Source organism: Rhinoderma darwinii, chromosome 4 (genome assembly GCF_050947455.1).
Source record: "Rhinoderma darwinii isolate aRhiDar2 chromosome 4, aRhiDar2.hap1, whole genome shotgun sequence".
Classification (NCBI taxonomy): domain Eukaryota; kingdom Metazoa; phylum Chordata; class Amphibia; order Anura; family Rhinodermatidae; genus Rhinoderma; species Rhinoderma darwinii.
Genome location: NC_134690.1, coordinates 143,386,116 through 143,413,760, shown reverse-complemented (window position 1 = coordinate 143,413,760; position 27,645 = coordinate 143,386,116). Strand labels below are relative to the sequence as shown.

The 27,645-nt window shown below is 39.8% G+C and overlaps 1 protein-coding gene across 1 annotated transcript in view; it reads right to left on the bottom strand.

Moving 5' to 3' along the window:
* Window positions 1-27,645, bottom strand: part of NAALADL2 (N-acetylated alpha-linked acidic dipeptidase like 2) — a 710,493-nt gene that overhangs the window by 47,367 nt on the left and 635,481 nt on the right. Inside the window, exon 12 of the mRNA XM_075863660.1 lies at window positions 5,503-5,596. Coding sequence (XP_075719775.1) covers window positions 5,503-5,596 — 94 coding nt within the window. The remainder of the gene's footprint in view (window positions 1-5,502; window positions 5,597-27,645) is intronic.

Genomic DNA, 27,645 nt, shown 5'->3' with positions numbered 1-27,645 from the left:
CCAACAATCATAAGAACGGGGATCCCGAACCCTTATTTCTCCAGTCTGACTACAGTGAGAAAGACTTTCAAATGAGCATGAACTCTGCCGCTCCATCCAAAGTCTAAGGGTCTGAGAGAAACAGCTGATTACAGAACTCGCCCGTTTCCGTCACTGCCATAGACATTGAATGGTGCGGCAGGCACATGCTCGTCCATAGCTCCTTTCCATCTCCTCACTGCAGAGCATGCAGGAGGAAAGGTGAGTTCGGGACCCCTTTTCTCACAATTCGTGGGTGTCCCAGTAGTGAGGCCCCCGGCGACCAGACCATTATCACCTATTTTGTGGACAGGTGATAATTGTCGATTTTGAGACAACCCCTTTAATAGAAGCCGCAGATTTCCAGTAGTAACCACAAACGAAAACTGTGACCCTAAATATAACGTGAACAGATAACTAGAAAGAAACCAAACAAATCCAACTTTATTGGGCATCACATTTTCTTTCAAGTGAGGCAAACTTCCTTAAACTGGTCACTCCTTTCCAGAAGCAACAAATCTTCAAATTTAAAATTTGAAGTCAGTAGTTGTAAGGACAAGTGTAATAAATAGAACAATTTAAAGGTTGACAAATGGACTGCAGTTTGAGTGCATGTATGCTGGCAGAATAATCATTCCAGTTTTTTTCCTTCATATTTGTCCTACAACATCAAGAGTGCAGACAGTTTTTATTTATTGCATCCTATTTCAGATACAGTATTGCCTCCTAGTCCACCGGACAGGTTCTTGCTCTTATATCATTCAAGATTTGTAGTGCTATTTCCTGTGATTTAAAGTAGACTAGTACAAATGACTACAAAGTGCCAGACTAACCATTTGTTTCCATCACAGTATAAGATACAATCTTTGCTTTTATCCCAAAATAATTTGTCCCTTTTTTTAACCAAATACCTAAACCAAGGTCATTCATTTTCAGAATACAAAGCTTTCAAACGTGGCCCAATAAATCAACTTCAACAAATTACTCAGTAGTAAATTATCTGCCCTTCCTGTAACTGTAAGAACCGAGCGGAATGCTGCTGCCATGAGCCTTTGTAATAAATATATGAAGGGACGGCCACTTATTATATGTTCTATGTGCTCAACTACGAGCTGTAAACAGGATGACTGCACTGTGATTTTTCACCATTTTATATATATATATATATATATATATATATATATATATACATACAGTGAAGGAAATAAGTATTTGATCCCTTGCTGATTTTGTAAGTTTGCCAACTGTCAAAGACATGAACAGTCTAGAATTTTTAGGCTAGGTTAATTTTACCAGTGAGAGTTAGATTATATATTTAAAAAAAACAGATAATCACATTGTCAAAATTATATATATTTATTTGCATTGTGCACAGAGAAATAAGTATTTGATCCCTTTGGCAAACAAGACTTAATACTTGGCGGCAAAACCCTTGTTGGCAAGCACAGCAGTCAGATGTTTTCTGTAGTTGATGATGAGGTTTGCACACATGTTAGATGGAATTTCGGCCCACTCCTCTTTGCAGATCATGTGTAAATCATTAAGATTTCGAGGCTGTCGCTTGGCAACTCGGATCTTCAGCTCCCTCCTTAAGTTTTCGATGGGATTAAGGTCTGGAGACTGGCTAGGCCACTCCATGACCTTAATGTGCTTCTTTTTGAGCCACTCCTTTGTTGCCTTGGCTGTATGTTTCGGGTCATTGTCGCGCTGGAAGACCCAGCCATGAGCCATTTTTAATGTCCTGGTGGAGGGAAGGAGGTTGTCACTCAGGATTTGACGGTACATGGCTCCATCCATTCTCCCATTGATGCGGTGAAGTAGTCCTGTGCCCTTAGCAGAGAAACACCCCCAAAACATAATGTTTCCACCTCCATGCTTGACAGTGGGGACAGTGTTCTTTGGGTCATTGGCAGCATTTCTATTCCTCCAAACACGGTGAGTTGAGTTAATGCCAAAGAGCTCAATTTTAGTCTCATCTGACCACAGCACCTTCTCCCAATCACTCTCAGAATCATCCAGATGTTCATTTGCAAACTTCAGATGGGCCTGTACATGTGCCTTCTTGAGCAGGGGGACCTTGCGGGCCTGCAGGATTTTAATCCATTACGGCGTAATGTGTTACCAATAGTTTTTTTGGTGACTGTGGTCCCAGCTGCCTTGAGATCATTAACAAGTTCCCCCCATGTAGTTTTCGGCTGAGCTCTCACTTTCCTCAGAATCAAGGATACCCCACGAGGTGAGATTTTGCATGGAGCCCCAGATCGATGTCGATTGACAGTCATTTTGTATGTCTTCCATTTTCTTACTATTGCACCAACAGTTGTCTCCTTCTCACCCAGCGTCTTACTTATGGTTTTGTAGCCCATTCCAGCCTTGTGCAGGTCTATGATCTTGTCCCTGACATCCTTAGAAAGCTCTTTGGTCTTGCCCATGTTGTAGAGGTTAGAGTCAGACTGATTCATTGAGTCTGTGGACAGGAGTCTTTTATACAGGTGACCATTTAAGACAGCTGTCTTTAATGCAGGCACCAAGTTGATTTGGAGCGTGTAACTGGTCTGGAAGAGGCTGAACTCTTAATGGTTGGTAGGGGATCAAATACTTATTTCTCTGCGCACAATGCAAATAAATATATATAATTTTGACTATGTGATTTTCTGTTTTTTTTTTTTTATATAATCTATCTCTCACTGGTAAAATTAACCTAGCCTAAAAATTCTAGACTGTTCATGTCTTTGACAGTGGGCAAACTTACAAAATCAGCAAGGGATCAAAAACTTATTTCCTTCACTGTATATATATATATATATATATATATATATATATATATATATATATATATATTGTGGGAATTATCTCTGTAGCAGAAGGCAAATTGCAGTCAGAGACCGTGACACAGAGGTTCTTTTTCAAATAAGTGTTTTGCCTGTCCTTTATTCTGTAGCAGAATCCAAAATAAACGTACAGCCTTCACATTCAGGCAACAAAACACAAAGTAAGCTCTGCTCGACTGAGAGCTAACTAAGCACACTTTTCCCTCACTATAAGGGTGGCATACTACCAACCACCCGAAACAAGACCAAAATACGTGTGTTTACCTCACACCACATGCAAACGTCCAGCAGGAGAACAGCAGACCTCAGTATAACTTTCTCCAGACAAACAGACAGACGCACTCGGTCCTTTTCACATGGCCCCCTCAAGTGCACAGAGTACAGACCTTTTATAGCTCAGTGATGAGCTGAACTGCAACACCTGAGTTTCAGGGGAAAACCTGTACTGGCCAGAAAGGGAATGATCGGGCCCACTACCAATCTGCCTATCATTCCATAAAAATCCAGGCCCAAACTTAGGAATTACAAAAAACCTTAGCAAAACAACTCCTTGCTAAGGATACTCAGCTATCCTGGATTCCTTAAATCTCACCCAGCTTTTTTCTGGATGGGACAGATCTTCCTGGAGCCTAGTACACATATGAGAGGAATCTTGGGGAAATATAGAAATCCCCTACCACTTTTTTTCACAGTAAAGGAAGCGCCCGCTTGTCTTTTGAGGGAATTTTACATGGTTCAGGTTTTTACCATATTTTTTTGTATGTGCCATTTAAATACTTATGCAAGTTAATTATGTTCCCCCTTATTTGTGTTTCAAGGCTAAATAAATGTAATTATTTTAATCTTTCCTCATAACTCAAATTCTCCATGCCCCTTATTTATTTAGTTTCTCTTGTTTGAATTATTTTCTAACTCCAGGGCATCCCTTCTATGAACTGGAGCCCAGAACTGAACTGCATATTCTAGAAGAGGCCGCACTAAGGCTTTGCGGAGTGGTAATATTATATCCCTGTGTCACGATTCCATGCCTTCTTTAAGGGTGCTGTCCAGTCCCTATAAATTGATGGCCTATACTTAGGACATGCCATCAATATCTGATTGATTGATCGGTCGGGGTCTGAATCCCGGGACTCCCAACGATCAGCTCTTTTGAAGGAGCCGCAGCATTCGTACAAGCGCTGTTTTCACTTCATTCCTGTCACTGCTCATACTGTGAATTGCTGACAAACTTGTAGGGGTGGTCCACAGTGAATGAAGATAGAATGTAATAATGTGAACCGCCCCTACAAGTGTGTCGGCAATTCACAGTGTGAGCAGTAAAGGAAATTAAGGGGGGCAGCGCTCGTATGAGTACTGTAGCCCCTTCAAAACAGCTAATCGTCTGGGGTCCCGGGAGTCGAACCTCGACCAATCAGATATCTATAGGGACTGGACAACACCTTTAATACACGACTGTATCCTGCTGGCCTTAGAAGCAGCTGGTTGACATTGCAGGCTGTTATTTAGTCTATGATCTACAATTATACCCAGATCCTTGTCAACAAGTGACACTCCCAGTTAATCTCCTCCTAGGACATATGATGCATGCAGGTTATTATTACCCAGATGCATAACTTTACATTTATCCAAATTGAATCTCATTTGCCAAGTGGATGCCGAAATAGTGTATTCATGTCGGCTCGTAATTTATGAACATCTTCCATAGACTGAACTATACTACACAGTTTGGTGTCATCTGCAAAAATAGAAACAGTGCTATTAATCCCATTGTCTATATCATATAAGTTGAATAATAGTGGTCCCGGCACTGAACCCTGGGGTACACCACTTATAACCGGGGACCATTCAGAGTAGGAATCATTGACCACAATTATCTGGACACAGTCTATGAGCCAGTTTTCAATCCAACTACAAACAATACTTTCTAAACCTATAGACCTTAATTTAATCATTGGCTGTCAGTATTAGGGACTATGAAATTCCTTTGCAATGTCCAAAAACACTATATCCACAGCGGCCCCTCTGTCTAGGCTTCTGCTCACCTCCTTATAAAAACAAATCAGGTTGGTTTGACAACATCTGTCCTTAGTAAATCCATGCTGGCTGTCACTTATATTGGTCAATTACATTACTTTTATCTTTATATTTGTTTAACTGAAAATCAAATATGGATATGTCCAGATGTTAAAAACAAAAAAAAGGAAAAAAGGAAGAAGAAGGATTAAATTAAGAAAACTATATGAAAACTAAAGGGATACTTGTTTAATTACCTCAGTTCTGAACTCTCAAAGTGCAGTAAATGTGGCCTTATTAATATTTCAGTAATACTTTTAGGCTTTGAATTTCACAGGGTAGAATATAAAATTGCCTTTGCTTCCACAAGGGCATCCATTTTAACGTACTCATGTACTCACAGAGATTTTGACGTAATATTTCCAACAGAGTGACCTTTAGATACCCTCTTATCCAGTATTGCTGAAAAGTGGTGAAAACATTCAGTTGACAAACCATTTGTTTTTAAGTGAGCCCAGGGAAAAAATAAAATGTTTAATCTTAATAACAAGAAGTGCAGCAGAATTTCTTCTTCGTACATAACCAACAATATGTTTTAGCAAAGTAACAATAATGCATTAGAGAGCACCTTGTGATTTACCTTCAATTTGCTTCTGAATTTCTAATGCTATATCCAGTGCATTAAAGGGCAGAACTGGATCACTCGCTATCCGCAGAACCATTTCTGAGGTCAGCTGAAAAAAACAACAACCTCAGTTTAAAAGCACAAATAAAGATATTTGAAAAACATCTCAACGACATATTCTTTATAACTAAAGCTGCTACGATCTTGCAACCTTAACGGTATGTCAAATAAATACCTGCTGCTTCAGTAAAAAAAAATTGCCAACATTTTTGCAAAACTACGGCCAAAAAGCCGTGGCTTTGTGAAAATGCTGTGGTGTTTTTGTCACTGTTTTGCAAAAATTGTGGCAAAAAAAAATGGGTAAAACCGGTACAAGTTAATACATCATAATAATGTATATATTTTATTCTATACCATTCTATATAATGTTTGAAATCTACCAACATAAATATGGAAATCCATTACATAATTATAAAGAATGTATCACCTCTTCGTTTATTTTTTTAAAATATTTAAAACCAGATACTCTCTTTTTATCTAATGTGTTTTTATTTTCTTATTATAAATCATGAGGGCAGCCATGTTGCCTGAGCTGCTGTTTTGAGCTGTGAACAGTTCAGGGATTTTCTTTACAGCAGCCACATGGACATATAAAACCTCGGTCAGTAGACGACTCACTGACCTCTGACTTTCTGCCTGTGATGATAGAGAAATACTGCTGAAAAGTGAACTTTACAAAACAGGAGGTGTCATTCTACTGTGAGGGCTCATGGCCAGTTGAAAACGACAATATATCGGAATGTTTATTTCTTTTTCTTTTTAATATAGATGGATCCAATGAAAAAAAAACAAAACAAAATATTTTTTAACATAAAGACTTGATTTATACAATAGGTTATTTTCTGAGGATACATTTCCTTCAAGTACATAACAATATTCATTTGGGAATCAAGTGAAAGTGTTAATTAACCCCTGATCTGAATCCACAAAAGCATTGGGTACAAGTAATTATGCACTATCTTCTCCTGTCACATTTATATTTGTTTGCATTATCTTGGATATTAAATAAAAGGAGAATGTATAGTTAATGCATAATAGTAGAAATGTCAATATGCAGAGTAAAAGCTTGTAAGTATCTAGTGAAAGGGAAAAGTGAAGCTGGCCGGATGATCAGCATATTATTATTATTACTATTGATTTTATAGCGCCATTCATTTCCAGGCCGCTGTATATATGAAATGCAGAGGGGTTTAAATAAATGACATATGAATACACAATAAAAACAAGCAAGGACAATAGACGATATGAGCTTACAGAGTGAAAGATTGGCACAGAAGGAGAGTGTACCCTACTCGTGAGGGCTTACAATTTATGAGGAATGGGTTCTGTGAATATGGCATGTGGAATCCGGTTAATAAATACATACAATAGATCTACCTGTGTTCACAGATGTATTTGCTTCTTTAGGGTTTACTGAAAAATTACCATATTTAGTCAGAAAGAATCCAATAGAAGCTAATATATAATAAATTACACCTGCAAGGTGTTAAATGACAGCAGCTCCCTCATATCACTAGATAATGTGTTTAAGCACTGTTGCTTCCTCTATAGTATACATAGATCTATTTAAATTCTGTATATGGTAATAAACCACTTCCGTCTTCCCTCTTGGGAGTCCAGCAGTCTCTTACAGCCATGCATCCGACCATAGGCACAACCTAATTCCTGAGTCCTAATGTAAAATCTGTAAAAGGGCCCCCCACCTACATGTGCTATTTATAATACTGGTGTGGCAGAAGGTCTTTGAGCTGGGAGATCTGCAGAAGATAATCGGTATGTGGTGGGATGTGTGGAGAGCTGAGAGGAGAACTCCTGGGGTAATGACTTCCAAAAATATATTCCATGAGATATACATTTTTTTTTTACAATGGAAGTCAAAGGCTGACTTATGCCATTGTATGCGTATACAGTGGCATACATCGGAGGCTTCCGTCGGAGGTATACATTAGGGAATACTCATGACGTATACCCAAAGCCAAACATGAGAGGTGAACAGATCTGCAGCCATAATTGAAGCAGTCCAATTGTTCATGTTTGGAGGAAGTGTGTTTATATATTATATTCAATATTAGAAAGATATAACTTTTTTTTAATCAACCTTGGAAGATAACACAGTTCTATTGACTTTTTCTCTTATTTGAGTGGAGGCGTATGTGGTATAGCATATGTGCATATAATCATATACAGGTCATTTTCATCCACTTTACATACTGTATACTGTATAAGTATATGTAGAGTAAACGGATGGGTGGGGCATACATAATTTGAATGGATTATCTCCATATTTACTACCATATTTATAAATTTTTAAATTGATAAGTGTCAAACCCTGGGACCCTTACAGATCTCTGTTTCTCCATTTTTAATATGGAGCTGGCTGCACATGAGTTGATGGGCTTGCCCACCCCTTGGCCCCCAGATTGGTTATGTGCAATCACACATATCCTGGGATGAAGCTGCAGAGAGTACTGTTTTAGGGTTGCCAAGAATCAGGTGGATCAGTCAAGTAACCGCCTCCCCGACTTTCTATATATGTTTCCGGATCCAAACATAGCTGACATTACACAAGAGCTAATAGTTAGAAAACACCCTTGAGGCTATATAGAAAACAATAGTTAAAAGTAGATAAAATGTCTTCCTTTTATACAGCATTTTCTATTAGGAATAACAATTATTCAAGTAGATGTAGTTTTTAAGACATCGTTGATCGCCAATAATTACTGGTTGATCGGTGCTGTTTAAAGGCTCATTACACATGCCAATGTAAACTATATGGAGATGGATGTTAATATGAACCCAAACTAGATCTTATTTTCTAGACTAAGGGCGCTCCCTTATACCAAGAGTACATCGGACACTGCCTGTCGTGTACCCCGGCTGCTGAGATCTCAGATTCTCACTAGATTTCGTTTGAATTACACATCCTTTAGAAATTTAAATAAAAAATAAGACACTCTAACTTGGCAGACATCTGTATTTTATAGTGTGTTATTTCATTGCCCTGTCTAGAACATTGACCCCTGACCCTTTGTGGCACTATTTCTTGTATATAGTGACACCATTTTCTCAGTTTTTTTATTTCTTCATTGTCTGAAGAAGGGGTTGATCCTGCAACACGTATAGATTGTAAAAAAAATATGTTTTCTTATTGCCTTTAAAACTACATCCACTTGGATTATTATTATTTTTAAAGGGAAGCACAGTCCAAAAATTGGACGTATTTGGTCTACTTAATTCTTGCCATATATCCGCTGGATTAAGGAAATCAAACGGAGACGTCTAATACTCTTGCAGCACCATTACCTAATATGTGAATACTGCGGTTGTGCCATTAGCAACAACCACACAAGGTGAACTGATAAGTTATTGCTCTATGGTATCAGACACTTTGAACTAGCATACTACTCTATGAAGCGCTTTGTTCTTTCTTTTTCATTACTTTAAAATAAAAGCAAAAGGGCACACATTACAGTAACCACATCATGGAGCAAACGAAGGAAGAAAAAAGGAGGATCCTATAGGGCGCTGCTGCGTGGTTGTGGTGGAAAGTCAATGAAAAAATAGAAAAAATAGAAGATATATAATAATTATATAATAATTATTTATTGAACAATAGATGGCTACGCGTTTCAACACTGAACTAGTGTCTTCCTTCGTTTGCTTCAATTAGCGGTGACCATTCGTTTTCACCGGTTTTGGATCCTGGCAGCAGCACAGTGGAGTTATATATTGCCTTTACCTACTACTACGTGGTGAGCATATTAACTACGTTCTACATTTATTTTTAGTCTGATTGACCTGCACTATGTGGCGCCGTGCCTTTTGCTTCTTTATTTACTTAGTAACCACATCATGAAAGGCAGTAACAGTGTCTTTAATGTGGTCTTCTGTATTACCTCAATTGACTCCTAATTGATATTGAGATAAACAGTATATTGGATTTTTTTGTTTTTGTTTCACTGTTCTATTACTTTTTATCATGTTTAATATGCTTATTCCAAAATCTTTAGACATTAAAATGGATTATATCTAGGTGAGCAAAATAATTCACAACACTTTGGTTTAAAGGGTATTGAATACTATTTGTATAACAGTTGTGTATGATAATATCTGACATCTACAGAGTATGACAGATTTGGCTATATAATTTGAAACAAAAAGTGTCTGAGTGATTGGAGATATTGCTAAAATATTCTTTTGAACCTACTATCTCTACTTAATTAAGTTGCCGAGTAAAACTTCCTAAACACTAATTAAATGCTCAATAAGAAAGACACTTAATTTTAGGTACTGGAAGATAATTAAAAAACAGAAAAATGCAATTTTAATGGAGTAAGTAAACGATTATGTAGATGGGTTAACCCAAAAATTGCATTTTTGTATTATATAATGAAACAGCTCTTGGTTTTATCAAGAGAGGTCTAACATAGTATTATTCTAAAAAATAAATGATAAAATAAATTGAAAGTGATAACTGAAGCATGATATACACAGTAGTCTTACATTTGTTTCCTTACACAAATGTATCTGGTCAGTCTGGTAGTATAGTTAAAATGTTGTTTTTGTATGTTCTTCTAGATTACCGATGTATACTGTATGTTAATAGTGTTTAGTCAAAGGGTATGTTCACACTTAGTTTTTTGACGCAGAAACCGCGCCTCAAAACTCGTCAAAAATGGACCGAAAGTGCTTCCCTTTGATATCAATAGGAGGCGGAGGCGTCTTTTTCCCGCGATCGGTAAAACAGTCTCGCGGGAGAAAGAAGGGACATGCCCTATCTTTGGGCGTTTACGCCTCTGACCTCCCATTGACATCAATGGGAAGCAGAGAAAGTGTATTTCGCATAGGTTTATGCCCGCGGCGCTCAATGGCCGCGGGCAAAAAACATTGGGAAAATCGGCGTGCAGGGAGAGGAAAATCTGCCTCAAACTTCCAAACTGAATTTTGAGGCAGAATTTCCGCCTGCAAAAAACTCTGTGTGAACCCAGCCTAAGGCCCTGTTCACACAGAGTTTTTGACGAGTTTTTGGGCGTGGAAACTGCTCCGCAAAACTCGTTGAAAACGGCATGAAAATGCCTCCCATTGCTTTCAATGGGAGGCGGACGAGTTTTTTTACCGCAAGCAAAAAAAACGCGTCGCGGTAAAAAGAAGTGACATGACCTATCTTGAGGCGGTTTCCGCCTCCAAAACACCATTTCAATCAGTCAGAAACGGGAAAAAATGCCTCGACGAGTGTTTTGAGGAGTTTTTGTCAAACCACTGTGCAAAAAACGTCTGGAGCAGTTTTTGCAGGAGGAATTTTCCTCCTGCAAAAAACTCTGTGTGAACACAGCCTAAGCAATGTCTATTTGTCCAGGTTTTAAAAAAGGGTCTTCTCTTTTCCCCAGATACAGTGCCTCTCTTGTCTATGGTCTGTGACTGTGACATCTTATACTCATTCAATGGATTTTCAATTCAATGGGGCTGAGCTGCAATACCAGACACGGCTCACGGACAAGAATGATGTTGTTTCTGGAAAAACGCAGACTGTTTTTAAAATCCTGGACAATCCCTTTAAGCATAAATGTACAATGTATCATTAGGCATATTGTGCCAAGTCATAAGCTTTCATTAGCTTATTGTACAAAGCCTGGTGTAAAAACTAAACTTAAAAACAACAGAGTGGGCTATATACAGACACTAAACAAGCTGTCAATAATTTGAGTATAAAGTGTACCTAACACTTTCATGTGTGTACATGAAGAATAAAACATGTTTAGAAGTTTCCCCCACTGCAGACTCTCTCTCTAATTCTCAGTTTTCTCTGAGCTAGTGGTCGGAGTCTGAGGGTATGTTCACACGCTAGCTGGCTTTTACGGCTGAAATGACAGCCTTTTTTCAGAAGAAAACAGCTGCGTCGTTTCAGCCGTAAATGCTCCTCCTCGTAATATACGAGGCGTCTGTGACGCTCGTATATCTTGAGCTGCTCTTCATTGAGTTCAACGGCTCAAACGACGACGCGTAAATTACAGGTCGTCTACACAATACGTCGGCAAACCCATTCAAATGAATGGGCAGATGTTTGCCGACGTATTGTAGCCCTATTTTCAGACGTAAAACGAGGCATAATACGCCTCGTTTACGTCTGAAAATAGGTTGTGTGAACCCAGCCTAACTGCTATCATGTCTATACGCTGCACACATAGAAGAGGATAATCTTGCTCTCTTATATCTATCTATCACATACATAGAAGCAGCAGCAGCAGCATGGACAACATCATACAGCAGTAATGATCAGTGCAGCTGTGTATCTAGCAGTGGGGTGAGAAAGAACAGTTACTAGAAGCAGCAGTGTCTGTGGATCTCTCTCTGCCTTTTAAAATTTGTAGGATGGAAAAAGAGTTTTTGTTGCCAGCTGGAAAATTGTCTCGCTTCATCTTCTTTGTATTTTTTAAATATGCACAGCACACAAATAAACACACAAAATAATGAAACATACTAAAATCATGTCATTAATGACATAGGTTGAAGAACACTGCAATACAGCATTGTGAAGGCAGACTGCAAGGCTAGGTGCTTGATTTTATTTACCTGTGGCAATGAGAATGAATGAAACCCCTCAATTCAATGATTAAGGCCCCATGCACACGACAGTATTTTTCATCAGTAATTACGGACAGTAATTAGGGACCTATTCATTTCTATTGACCACGGCCACCTTTTCCCTTTATTTTTACTGATAGGTGTCCGTGCAGAAAAAATTATAGAACCTGTCCTATTCTTGTCAGTAATTATGGCAAGGACTCTCCCATAGAAGTCTATGGGAGCTTCCGTAAATACAGACGGCTACTGATGTGCATCCATAAGCCGTCCGTATTTAAGGAAGCATTGCTAGGCAAAATGTTGATGACATAATTTGCAACCTCCCTCTTTTTGTACGGTTCCGTATATACGGAGGGAATACGGAAGCAATACGATCCGTATTTATGGACACCGTTCCATATATACGAATGAAATATGGATGCCTAATGATCCGTATTTATGGACAGTATTTCAGGATAGATGAAAATATTGTCGCGTGCATGGGGCCTAAGAGGTATGTCCCAATATTTTTGTCCACATAGTGTATTTAGAGTGTCAGGTCTGGGATCTATATTTGTTAAGGGGGATCTGGTCTGGGGTCTGTAATAGTTTAGGATGTTCAGGGTCTGTATTTATTGTAGTTTCTGAATTGGGGTCTGAATTTATTTAGGGGTCTGGTCTGCGGTCTGAATTAATTGAACAGTCTTGGTTCTGAACGTATTTAGTGGGTTTGGTCTGTGGTCTGAATTTATTTGTGTTGCTATAGAGGCTGGGGATTGTTGCAAAAGCAAGAAGCCAAAGATGTCTCAGCAGCAAACTCTTCAGTCGGCGGGATAAGTCATCATGGTGGTCTGGGCCAGATGGTAAAGAAAAGGAAAGAGAACATCACAATCAGAGAAGATGTCACCGGTGAGTCACTGGTTTTATAGAGGAGCTGTCACCTCTCCGGATATGTCTGCTATAGTAAATCCTTGTATGCCAAAAAAAGTGTCTGTGCAGCTCCTTTTTGACAACTGGGTGTTACCATTCCCCTTGTCAAAAGGATGTGTCACTACACAGTCTCATGTGGTCATCGATGATTGGACAGTGTCAGTGTACAGGTATACAACTCTTCAACAAGGGGAATTGTTAACACTACGTTTTCAATGCTAGCTCAGAAAGGTGGTATTGACTATAAACCTGGCTTGGTAGGGCAGCAGTGCTGAAATATAGGGACCAACATTAGGGAACAGCCCAGGGCCTGTGGTCTCCTTAATCCGCCACTGCATATTAACATTTATGGGGAAAATTTCACTGCCTCCCGGCCACATAGAGGGTACCTCTCCTCCTTCATCTGGCATTCCTCGGTGATCAATCTCCCATCTCATGTTTTTCAATTACATCAATAATAAAAAGATTGAAGGGGTATCCCATTTTAGACATTTATGGCATATCCATAGGATGTCTGATATATTTGGGCTCCAACTCTAAGTTGGGTGACCCCCGTTTTTGGTATAGGTGTGGATGCCAGATCTGGGACCTGCATCTATCCGACATTTATAGCATATCCTGTGGATATGTCATAAATGTCTAAGATGGGAATAATCTTTTAAAACGGAAAGTGTTGGCCCTTTAAAAAAGTGATGAGGTTGAAATTGTGGAGGCTGATGAGGAAAAAGCTAATTTGTTAAACTTTTTTTTTCATCTGTATTCACAGAGGAGAATGAAATATTAGGTAAAATGCAGAAGAATAAAGTTAATTAAATGTTAATTAAATGTCACCTCTTTAACCCAGGAAGAAGTGCAGAGAAGCCTTAAAAAAAATTAAAGAAACAAAATCACCTTGTCCAGATGGCATACACCCCTGAGTTCTAAGGCTAGGTTCACACAACCTATTTTCAGACGTAAACGAGGCGTATTATGCCTCGTTTTACGTCTGAAAATAGGGCTACAATACGTCAGAAAACATCTGCCCATTCATTTGAATGGGTTTGCCGACGTATTGTGTAGACGACCTGTAATTTACGCGTCGTCGTTTGACAGCTGTCAAACGACGACGCGTAAATTTACTGCCTCGGCAAAGAAGTGCAGGGCACTTCTTTGCAACGTAATTTGAGCCGTTCTTCATTGAACTCAATGAAGAGCAGCTCAAGATATACGAGCGTCACAGACGTCTCGTATATTACGAGGAAGAGCATTTACGGCTGAAACGACGCAGCTGTTTTCTTCTGAAAACAGGCTGTCATTTCAGCCGTAAAAGCCAGCTAGCGTGTGAACATACCCTTAGGGAATTAAGTACAAGGATAGACTGACCATCATTTCTGATATTTAAGGATTCTATAATGAATTGGTCTGTTCTACAGGACTGGCGAATAGCAAATGTCGTACCAATATACAAAAAGGGTCAAAAAGTGAGCCCAGAGACTATAGGCCTGTAAGTTTAACCACTATTGTGGGTAGAATTGTGAAGTTTTTATAAGAGAGGCTACCCTGGAGTATCTAATTGGGAATAAAGGAATAAGGCCTCATGCACTTGATAGTATTTTTTATCAGTAATTACGGACAGTAATTACGTACCCATTAATTTCTTCTTTTTTTTTTAGTTGAGTTTCAAAAACACTCATAGACAAACAATATATATGTACAATATATTCACTTTGACTGGACATAATATACAGCTAACCCCACATTAGGGTCTCGTATCAAAGGATTATACAATGCAGTACAAAAAAACTGTGGTATGTATGTTTGTATTTACCCCAAAAATACCACCCAACCATACCCAATGTTCTCCCCCCACCCCCCAACGCAAATGGATCTCAGACACACATCCAGATCATATATGTCAGAGCCAAAAGAATCATTTCTATTGGCCACGGACACCTTTCAGTATTTTTACTGATGGGTGTCCGTGCTGAAAAAATTATAGAACCTGTCCTATTCTTGTCACTAATTACGGCAGTTACGGACACCCTTCCGTATATACGGATAAAATACGGATGCCTACTGATCTGTATTTACGGACAGTATTTCGGGATAGATAAAAATACTGTCGTGTGCATGGGGCCTCACCCCATATCAGCATGGGTTTATGATAAATAATTCCTGTCAAACTAATCTCATTAGCTTCAAGAGGAAGGTAAACTCTAGACTGGACCGGGGTAAGGCCCCATGCACACGAACGTAAAAACGCCCGTAATTACGGGCCGTAATTGCGGCACATTTTTACGGGCCCATGGACTTCTATTGGCCACGGGTACCTCCCCGTATGCTTACGGGAAGGTGCCCTTGCCATTGAAAAATATAGAACACGTCCTATTTCAGGCCGTAATTACGGCACGGGCAGGCCCATAGAAGTCTATGGGGCACCCGTAATTACGGGAGCGTTGCTAGGCGACGTCAGGGGATAGTCACTGTTCAGGGTGCTGAAAGAGTTAAACGATCGGCAGTAACTCTTTCAGCACCCCGGACAGAAACTACCGATCACAATATAGATCAACCTGTAAAAAAAAAAAAGACGTTCATACTTACCCAGAACAAACAGCCGACATCCGCATCGTATGGAGCGGGTTCACTCCGTGAGCCTGCTCCATACTTCCCCTACCCGACTTTGGCGTATGGATAAGTCAAATGTCGGGAAGGGGTTAAAGGTCAATATAGAGATGTCTCTCATGATCTCTTTATACCCAGGACTATAACAAGGGGGCATCCTCTTCGTCTAAAGGAAAGAAGGCTTCTATACAAATATAGAAGGGCATTCCTTACTGTAAGAGCAGTGAAACTATACAACTCTCTGCCAGAAGAAGTTACTATGATGAATTCACTGAAAGAGTTCTAAAGAGGAATGGATATCTTTCTTGAGTGCAATATTATTTACGGGTTATGTTTACTAGATTTCTGTAGATGGTTAATTGATCTAGAGATTTCTTCTAACTGCCATATTGGAGTCAGGAAGGAAATTTTCCCTAAAATTAGGAAAATTGGCTTTTGCCTCATGAGGGTTTTGCCTTCCTCTGGATCAACATTGCAGAATAATAGGCTGAACTGGATGGACATGCGTCTTGTTTTGGTCTTACAAACTGTGATAATATCTCTCTAAGGCTGGATTTAGACGAGCATGTGTGTTTTTCGCGTGCAAAAAACGCTGCGTTTTGCGCGCGCAAAAGGTATTTAACAGCTCCGTGTGTCATCACCATATGATGCGTGGCTGCGTGGTTTTCGTGCTGCCGCCATCATTATGACACTCTGTTTGTATGTTTGTAAACAGAAAAGCACATGGTGCTTTTCTGTTTTCATTCATACTTTTTACTGCTCTTGCGTGAATCACGCGCGTCACACGGAAGTGCTTCCGTGTGCTGCACGTGATTTTTGTCTTCAATGGGTGCGTGGTGCGCGAGAAACGCACAAATATAGGACATGTCGTGAGTTTACCCGCTGCGTAAAAATCGCTGACAGTCTGCACGGCCCCATAAACTAACATAGGTCCGTGCGAGGCGCGTGAAAACCACGTGCGTTGCACGGACATATATCACGTTCGTCTAAATAAGCCCATACTACAGAGACATATTTGATTTAATTTATTCCTGGAAAGTGTGCAACATGTTCACAATTTCAAAATCAACAAATATTGGATATTGTAGTACCTTAGTGAGGGTAGACGTAATTAGTTTCTCTTCCAATTTGGGCTTCAACTTTAAAACAAAATACATGAATAGGACCAGAAAAACAGCAGTACATACCACACAGTTTTTGCTTGAATACCTAGAAAAACCCTTTGAAATAGAATTTTTAAAACTTCTTAATATTAACTATTTCAATTTGTTCAAATTAGCATTGCTATAAGTTAGTAGTAATTATATATATATATATATATATATATATATATATATATATATATATATATATATATATATATATTATAGGCAAGTATTGTATTATACTTTATTGTAATAGTTTATTTTGGGTTGGATTCGCAAACCGTGTTGACTCGCTTTTCTGGGGATGTTTTTTGCTGTGTTTTTTTGCTGGTCTACTCCCCCCCCCCCAAAAAAAAAAGAAAACATTACACTTTAGAGTAACATCTAGCTGTAAAGTACATGGATAGCGTTTTAGTTTGTGTGCATTTTTGTAGCGTTTTTGGAATCAGTGGCATTGTTTTCAAAACGCAGTAGGAACGAAGTATGGTGTATTTTGCATAGGCTTCTCTATAGGACATTAAAAAACACCAGGAGAAAATGCCAGTACAAACTATCACAAAATGAAAACCGCCACCAAAAACGCATGTAAAAAACAGCACAAATGCTTGGCTTTTATTTTTACATGTAATATTAAAACACTAAAAATGTGTGTGTAAAAGAAGATGAGAAATACATCCAATTTACTGTTATCAAAGTATTACCTCTGAAGAAAGCCTTTTAATAATAAAAATTTAGATTGAATTGACGAAAATAAATCTGACTGTGCATATATCAAATTTGCATAGCAACATACCCCTGATAACAGGGTAATTGTAGCATTCATTAAGCCATGTATGTTGTGAGTTAACACAATGTAATCAATCAAGAAGGAATATTTCAGCATTGCTTTAAGCAGAGTGACTAATAATGCTGCAGAAACATACATCAAATCTATGTAATGCAGTAGGACCAAAGACTGATGATTTCTTATTTATGGGTTTATTTTTTATATTCTTTCCCTGGATTGTAACACTGAATACACACACAATGATAAATAAATAAATATGGACAGATTTTTGGAGAAAATAAGATATATGAATGAGAAACAATATTATAGTAGATCGCTTTCTAATTCATGCCTTTTCTCCAAATATTTTATAACACCTCGTTTAGGCATGTTGAATATCAACTATAGATGTTAGATTGCAAACTAGAAATTAAAATATCAATAGTCTGGGGGTAAGTCATTCAGACAAGATATACTGCTGCTGCCGCATAAATGGTCACAAGCTCATGCGGGGTTCCTTTTAGAACAATGCTAGAGAACATTACAGGAAATTTCCAACACAGACATAGGTTTAGCCTCTAATATAGGAATATTATATGTATACGACATTCAGAAAGACATCTTGGTCAAGCTAGTATTTTTCGGACTATAAGACCCAGTTTTTAGCAAGAATAAATCTTGCTAAAAAGTCCCTGCGTCTTATAGTCCGCAGTCAAGGGACCCGGCGTCGCCGGGCGCCATAACCGCTTCATTACTTAACCCCTTCCCGACCCATGACGTGCCGGCACATCATGGAGCGGGGGGGGGGTGGATGATGTATGAAGCGGGCTCACGCGCTTAGCGTTCTCCATACACTGCAGGTGTCAGCTTTCTACACGCTGCTCTAACGGCCAGGAACAGCAATTTCGCTGTTCCTGGCAGTTTAAAGGGCTTGTGCCATAAAACACATGCATCCCTTATCCACAGGATAGGGGATACATGTGTGATCGATAAGGAGAACGGGAAAGAAAGTTACCAAGAGCGCTGCATGAGAAGCTGTGACTTCCACGTTGTGTGTCTGGCAGCTTCATAGAGATCAACGGGATTCTTCTGCGCATGCGCGAGTGGCTCTCCATTGATCTTTATGGAACTGCAGAACAGATAAGCCGGACACAGAATCCGGAAGTTCAGGCATCTCATGTAGCGCTTTGGGTGACTTTCGGTCCCCTGTTCTACTTATCGCTGCAGATAGGGTATAAATGTGTTTTATGGCAAACCCCTTTATCTAGTTAAATGCCGTGGTCAATAGCGACCGCAGCATTTATAGAGGTTTTTCTATGAAGGACATTTATGACATATCCACAGGATATATCCAAAGAAGTAGTAGGACAACAGCACACGTCTTCAAATCATCAAAGTGGTTTTATTGTCAAGACATCCACAAACGACAAGCAACGTTTCGACCCATAGTGAGTGAAGGGTCTTTGTCAAGCCTAACATTATGTCTAAAAACATCGTTATAAATGGGTGAATACAAATGATCACATGGCCCATTCCAACCAGTGAACATCGTGAATCTGGTCTCCCAGGTGAAGCATACATTAGTCTTAATGACATACATCGAATAGTTATATAATCTTCAAAAACGTGCAAAACTACAATGTGTAATCCATCTTTAATACATCATCATCAATAATATATCAATCATTGTTATTACTAGAGATGAGCGAACCGGGACAACCGAACCCGGTTTCGGTCCGAACTTCCGGTAAAGTTCGGTTCGCAGCGAATCCGAACTTCACCGGGTTCGGCCGAACCCGTTTTGACCGAACCCGGTCAAAAACATTATACAAATCGGCAGCCACTTATCTCTATCAATCACTGATAGAGAAAAGAGGCTGCTGATTAAAAATAAAATAAAAAGCATTTCATACGTACCCGGTCGTTGTCTTGTTGACGAGTCCCTCTTCTTCCTCCAGTCCGACCTTTTCTGACGCGGCAGCCTGTGATTGGCTGCAGAGGCCTCTGCAGCCTGTGATTGGCTGCAGAGGCCGCGGCAGCCTGTGATTGGCTGCAGCGCTCACAAGGCTGCATCGTCATCAAGGAATGTCGGGCCGGATGTCGAAAGGGACGCGTCACCAAGGCAACGGCCAGGAGACCGGACTGGAGGAAGCAGAAAGTTCTCGGTAAGTATGAACGTCTTTTTTTTTACAGGTACTGTGATCGGTAGTCACTGTCCATGGTACTGAAACAGTTACTGCCGATCAGTTAACTCTTTCAGCACCCTGGACAGTGACTATTTAGTGTATGTGCACACACACTAATTACGTCCGTAAATGACGGACGTATTTCGGCCGCAAGTACCGGACCGAACACAGTGCAGGGAGCCGGGCTCCTAGCATCATACTTATGTACGATGCTAGGAGTCCCTGCCTCTCTGCAGGACAACTGTCCCGTACTGTAATCATGTTTTCAGTAAGGGACAGTAGTTCCACGGAGAGGCAGGGACTCCTAGCATCGTACATAAATATGATGCTAGGAGCCCGGCTCCCTGCAGGGTGTTCGGTCCGGTACTTGCGGCCGAAATACGTCCGTCAATTACGGACGTAATTAGTGTGTGTGCACATACCCTTACTGACGTCGCCTAGCAACGCTGCCGTAATGACGGGTGCACACATGTAGCCACCCGTCATTACGGGGCCTCATGCACACGACCATAAAAACACCCGTTATCACGGGTCGTAATTACGACCCGAAATAGCGGGCCCATAGACTTCTGTTAGCCACGGGTACCTTCCCGTTTTCTCACGGGAAGGTGCCCGTGCCGTTAAAAAGATAGAACATGTTCTATTTTTTTATTTTACGGGCCGTGCTCGTAATTACGACTCGTAAGTACGAGCACGGCCGGCCGGCCACGGGCAGCCGGCCGCTTTTGCGAACCGTGCTGTCATTATAATTATAGCAGCACGGCCCGTAAAATAGAAAAATAGAACATGTTCTATTTTTTTAACGGCACGGGCACCTTCCCGTGAGAATACGGAAAGGTACCCGTGGGTAACAGAAGTCTATGAGCCCGTTATTGCGGGTCGTAATTACGACCCGCAATAACGGGTGTTTTTACGGTCGTGTGCATGATGGGAGCACGGCTCGGAAAAACGAACGGCTGCCCGTGCTCATCTCCTGAAATAATCTGTGCTGCCTTAAACTCTGTGGACAGGTCAGGATCCTGTTTCTTTTAAATGCTGCTAGGGAACCCGCTCGATCCACTATATAAGGCTACGCTACAGTGCAGCATTTAAAAGAAACAGGATCCTGACCTGTCCACAGAGTTTAAGGCAGCACAGAGTATTTCAGGAGATGAGCGTGCAGATTCAGTGCTGTTGTGAACTCTGCTCTTACCATTACGTAGCTCTCAGTCTGTTATCTCTCCTCCACTCCTGTCCTCAAGAACACCTTCACATGATTGGCAAGTCACCACGTAATGGTAAGAGCAGAGTTCACAGCAGCACAGAGTATTTCAGGAGATGAGCGTGCGGATCTTGTGCGTGGTGGTGACTTGCCAATCATGTGAACGTGTTATAGAGGACAGGAGTGGAGGAGATGTAACAGACTGAGCTACGTAATGGTAAGAACAGAGTTCACAGCAGCACAGAGTATTTCAGGAGAGGAGCGTGCAGATTCAGTGCTGCTGTGAACTCTGCTCTTACCATTACGTAGCTCAGTCTGTTACCTCTCCTCCACTCCTGTCCTCAATAACACCTTCACGTGATTGGCAAGTCACCACCCCGCACAAGATCCGCACGCTCATCTCCTGAAATACTCTGTGCTGCTGTGAACTCTGCTCTTACCATTACGTGGTGACTTGCCAATCATGTGAAGGTGTTCTGGAGGACAGGAGTGGAGGAGAGGTAACAGACTGAGAGCTACGTAATGGTAAGAGCAGAGTTCGCAGCAGCACTGAATCTGCACGCTCATCTCCTGAAATACTCTGTGCTGCCTTAAACTCTATGGACAGGTCAGGATCCTGTTTCTTTTAAATGCTGCACTGTAGCGCAGCCGTATATAGTGGATCGAGCGGGTTCCCCAGCAGCATTTAAAAGAAACCGTGTTTGTGTATGTGTGTGTTTGTGTATATATGTGTGTTTGGGTATGTGACTTTGTCTGTTTTTGTTTTTATATGTGTGTGTGTGTATATATGGGTGTGTTTGTGTATATGTGTTTTGTGTATATGTTTGTGTATATATGGGTGTATTTGTGTATATGTTTGTGTGTAGATGTTTGTGTGTGTTTTTGTATGTGTATATGGGTGTGTGTTTGTGTGTATATATGGGTGTGTTTGTGTATATGTGTTTGTGTATATGTGTGTTTGGGTATGTGTGTTTTTGTTTGTATATGTGTTTGTGTATATGTGTTCGTGTATGTGTGTATATCTGTGTGTGTGTGTGTTTGGATATGTGTGTTTTTGTTTGTATATGTGTGAGTTTGTGTATATGTGCGTGTTTGTCTGTTTATGTGTGTGTGTATATCTTGTTGTGTTTGTGTATATATGTGTGTGTCTGTGTATGGTTGTTTGTTTGTGTGTGCGTGTATATATGTGTGTAGGTGAGTAGAAGTATTGGTATTGTTCACATTGATAACTGTTTTTTTATGTTGTTGCAGATTTTGATGTACCGATTGGACTACATCTACGATTCGTTGGACTACTGCGTAGATCTGCGTTTTTTCAAATTTTAATAAAATGGTTAACGAGGGTTTTGTTGGGGATTTCTTATTTCAATAAAAAAGAATTGTCTTTGTGTTTTTTTTTTCAAACTTTATTAGTGCCTAGATAATGGCAGTTGGCTGATTGACAGCGTCCATTATTAAGGCGGTACTTAGTGTTAGCCGGTGCAGAGGCTAGCACTAACCACCCATTATTACCCCGGTACCCACCACCACCAGGGGTGCCGGGAAGAGCTTGGTACGATCCAGTACCCGACCATCTGTTGTGATGGTCGGGTACTGGGGCGGCCGTAGGCTGGTATTATGAGGCTGGGAAGGGCCAAAATCAGTGGACCTTCCCACCCTTGTAATGCTAGGCTGCTGCTGCTGTGTTGTATCGGGCTGGTTATAAAAATGGGGGGGACCCCCACGTCGTTTTTTTTTTGGAATTTAACAAATTTAGCAATAGACGGGTCCCCCACATTTTTAATAACCAGCCATATACAAGGCCGCAGCAGTCTGGCATTACATGGGTGGGAAGGGCCACTGGTTTTGTCCATTCCCAGGCTAATAACACTGTGTTGTATGTGGCTGGTTATGATAAATTGGGTGGAACCCCATGTCTTTTTTAAAAAAAAAATGTAAATAAATAAATAATTTAAAAAAATGACGTGGGGTCCCCCCCACTTTTATAACCAGCCAGATACAACACAGCAGCAGCAGCCTAGCATTACAAGGGTGGGAAGGTCCACTGTTTTTGGCCCTTCCCAGCCTCATAATACCAGCCTGCGGCCGCCCCAGGGCCCGACCATCACAACAGATGGTCGGGTACTGGATCGTACCTGGCTCTTCCCGGCACCCCTGGTGGTTTTGGGTACCGGGGTAATAATGGTGGTTAGTGTTAGCCTCTGCACCGGCTAACACTAAGCCTCGCATTAGTAATGGATGTTGTCACTCAGACAGCGGCCATTACTAAAGTGGTAATAATAAAATTTGAAAAGACAAAGATATAGATAAAATATTTTATTGAAATAAAGCACCCCCAACACAACCCTCATTAACCATTTTATTGTAGAAAAAAAACCGTCATCGAAGTAGTCCTCGAAACCGACGTAGTCCAAACACCAAACCTGTAAAAAAATAAAATAATGAAATAAAACATGTTGTAGGCTTAGATTCAGTTTAATGTGTGATACTGACTGTTATACCATGTATAGAAGCCTGCCGCAAAGTTGACTTAGATACAGGGCGCCAGCAGACAGTATCATACATGGCCATACATACATATATACAAATATACATACATATATACAAACATACATACATATATACAAGCATGCACATATATACATGCAAATATACATACATGCAAACATACACACATATATACATGCAAACTATCATACATACATGCATACACACACACATGAAAACATACATACATACAAACAAACATGCAAAGATACATACATACATATATACAAGCATGCACAAATATACATGCAAACATAAATACATGCAAACATAATTACATACATGCACATATATATATAAACATACATGCAAACATACATGCAAAAATAAAAACATGCAAACATACATACATGCACATATATACATACATACATGACAACATACATACAAACATACATGACAACATACATACATGCAAACATACATACATGCAAACATACATACACACATGCAAACATATATACATGCAAATATACATACAAACATGCACATGTATACATACATGCCAACATACATGCAAACATACATGCACATATATACATACATACATGACAACATACATACATGCAAATATACATACATACACACATGCACATATATACATACATGCCAACATACATGCACATATATACATACATGACAACATACATACATACATGACAACATACATACATATATATATATATATACACACATGCAAATATACATACATTCATGCAAACATACATGCAAACATACATACATACATACAAATATACATACACACATGCACATATATACATACATGACAACATACATACATACATGACAACATACATGCAAAAATACATACATGCAAACATACATACATGCAAATATATACATGCAAATATACATACAAACATGCACATATATACATACATGCCAACATACATGCAAACATACATGCACAGATATACATACATACATACATGCCAACATACATACATGCCAAAAAATAATAATAATACGTTCATACTTACTTTCCTCCTGTCCGGCCTCCAGCGATGACGTTTCATTCATGTCGCCGCTGCAGCCTGTGATTGGCTGCAGAGGCGGTCACGTGGGATGAAGCGTCATCCTGACGTGCGTGACCGCCACTACAGCCTGTGATTGGCTGCAGCGGCGAAAGGGATGAAACGTCATCGCTGGAGGCCGGACAGGAGGAAAGTAAGTACGAACGTATAATTTTTATTTTTTTATTACATTTAAATGGTATTTTCCGCGCGCCGAGCATGTACTGTGAAGGTTGCTGAAAGAGTTAGTGCAGCCCATTAACTCTATCAGCACCCTGGACAGTAGCATGCTCGGCGCACGTAAGTGACAGGTTCGGTCAGAACTAGTTCGGTCCGAACCGAACTTTTTTGTGAAATTCGGCGAACTAGCCGAACCGAACTTTTGATAAGTTCGCTCATCTCTAGTTATTACAATAGAAAAGTGAAGGAGGAAAGTTCACCACACTCCAGGTTCCAGCTACGATCACAGAGCTCTACTGTGCATGCTCAGCAATCAATCATCTCTGCTGTGCAAAAAATAAAGACCAGCGTTCGATCAAAAATAGTGATCAAAGTATGTATAAATGTAAGACATCCTCAGTCATAACAGGAATCCATCATACTGCAGCTCCATATCTGTATATTTTGAGGCAAAATTAATTCAATAATTAAAAACGTCTTCACTCTGTATAAGTCACATGTGAACAGGGCAGACGGAGGGAGAAGGGATCAGGTTCATATTACTTCATGATATCAATCACTAGAAGTTAAATATAAGACATCCTCAGTCATGACAAGAATCCATCATACTGCAGCTCCATATCTGTATATTTTGAGGCAAAATTAATTCAATAATTAAAAACGCCTTCACTCTGTTTAAGTCACATGTGAACAGGGCAGACGGAGGGAGAAGGGATCAGGTTCATATTACTACATGATATCAATCCCTAGGAGTTAATGTCATCAAATACTATTTAGTGTTAAACCGCCTACATAAATCGGATCACCGAAGTGATTCAAAAACTTTCTAGGGGATGCTTGTAACTTCTGTCCGACAAATCATGTTGGACAATAATACCGCACAAAACACGAGATTTATATAATGATGATAAAAAAGCCTTCATTCCGTGATGTTAAGTCACATGTGAACAGGGCAGACGGAAGGAGAAGGGATCAGGTTCATATTACTACATGATATCAATCACTAAAAGTTAGTGTCATCAAATACTCTCTAGTGTTAATTCACCTACATAAATCGAATCACTCAAAGTGATTAAAAGACTTACTAGGGAATGCTCGTAATATCTGTCCAACAAAACATGTCGGACACCTATACCGCACAGAACACGAGATTTATATAATGATGATAGAGCATCAACCATAGCCCACCCAATCAAAAAACCACTATACTCAAAAACATTGCATAAAAAATACAGATGGATGCCAACATGAAAGGAACCGCTATAATCTTCGTTCTGATCATAAATCCGCTGGCGTGTGGTGAATAAACCTCCATCACGAACATGCTCAAATCTGTAAGAAATATTCCAAAAATATCAAGACCCTCAGGAATACAAGACGATGTAAAAAATAGATGCTACACAATGTGTCAGAAATCACCCATCAAGTGTACAATATTAAAAAAATGTTAAAAACAGCAATGGGATTTCAGAGTCCAGGAATTATCTTGTATTCTAGATTCAAACCTTTGGGGTATAGGGAATCTAACTCAAAGATCCAACGTAATTCTTACTTTTTCAATAGCTTCTGTCTATCCCCTCCCCTCCTGAGTATCGGGACACAATCTATTACCCTAAATCTCAATTGATTTAACTGATGATTCTTTTCAATAAAATGCCTTGGTAATGGAAGTTCCATCATTTTCTTTCTGATTGTACTTTTATGCTTATTAATTCTCAATTTAATAGGCATAGTTGTCTCTCCTATGTAAATCAATGAACAAGGACATGTAATCATATATACAACGAAATCTGAATTGCACGTAAATCTGTGTCTGATATTAAAGACCCTCCCCGTATGTGGATGCTGAAAACTATTCCCTTTCACAATATTATTGCAATTGCAGCAATTCAGACAGGGAAAATTACCATTTTTGGGGGGGCAAAGTAGTAATTGTGTATTTTTCTTTCTACTACCCACGTCTGACTTAACCAGTGTGTCTCTGATATTCTTAGTCCTCCGATATGACATAATAGGTGGTATTCTCAACGTGTCAATCTCATTATGTCCCTTGGACACTATAGGCCAATTCTTTCGCAGAATATTACCTATGCGACCACTCAAATTGCCAAAAGTTGATATAAATGGTATACGTTCAACTTGTACACCCTTAATATTGGATTCCAAACTATTGTCTAGTCTATCCTTATGTTTCTGTACAAGTTTCCTAGGATAACCTCTCTTCGTAAATTTATTACACATCTGAGTCAACCTAATTTGTTTCTGTGTAGTATCTGACACAATCCTATCAACCCTCAATAATTGACTCCATGGTAACGACTCAATCATGTGTCTAGGATGGTTACTACTATATAAAAGGAGATTATTTCTGTCTGTGGGTTTCACAAATAAATCTGTGGAAAATACTCCGTCTTTCCATTGTACCAAAGTGTCCAAAAATTGTAATTCTCGATCAGAACAAACCATGGTAAATTGAAGAGCTGGAATATGTGTGTTAAGTTCTAACAAAAACTGATCAAGACCCAACCTATCACCTTCCCATATGACAAAAATGTCATCAATAAATCTCCACCAGCAGCGGATGTGACCCATATGGGGGGAGGTGTAGACATACTCCTCCTCAAAGGTGGACATGAAGATGTTCGCGTACGTTGGGGCCACGTTGGACCCCATCGCCGTCCCCCTTAGCTGTAAATAGAACTGGTCACCAAAGAGAAAATAATTCTTCCTTAGTACCAGCTCCAACAGCTGGAGGATGAAGCGTCTACACCCTGGGTCACATCCGGTGCTGGCGAGACATTTCTCTATTGCCCTTAAACCTCTATTGTGTTCAATGCTAGTATATAGAGATACAATATCAAATGATACAAGTAATACAGGACCACTGGCCTCAATCAGTTGTAATTTATGTAAAAAATCTGTTGTATCTTTAATGTAAGACGAGGCC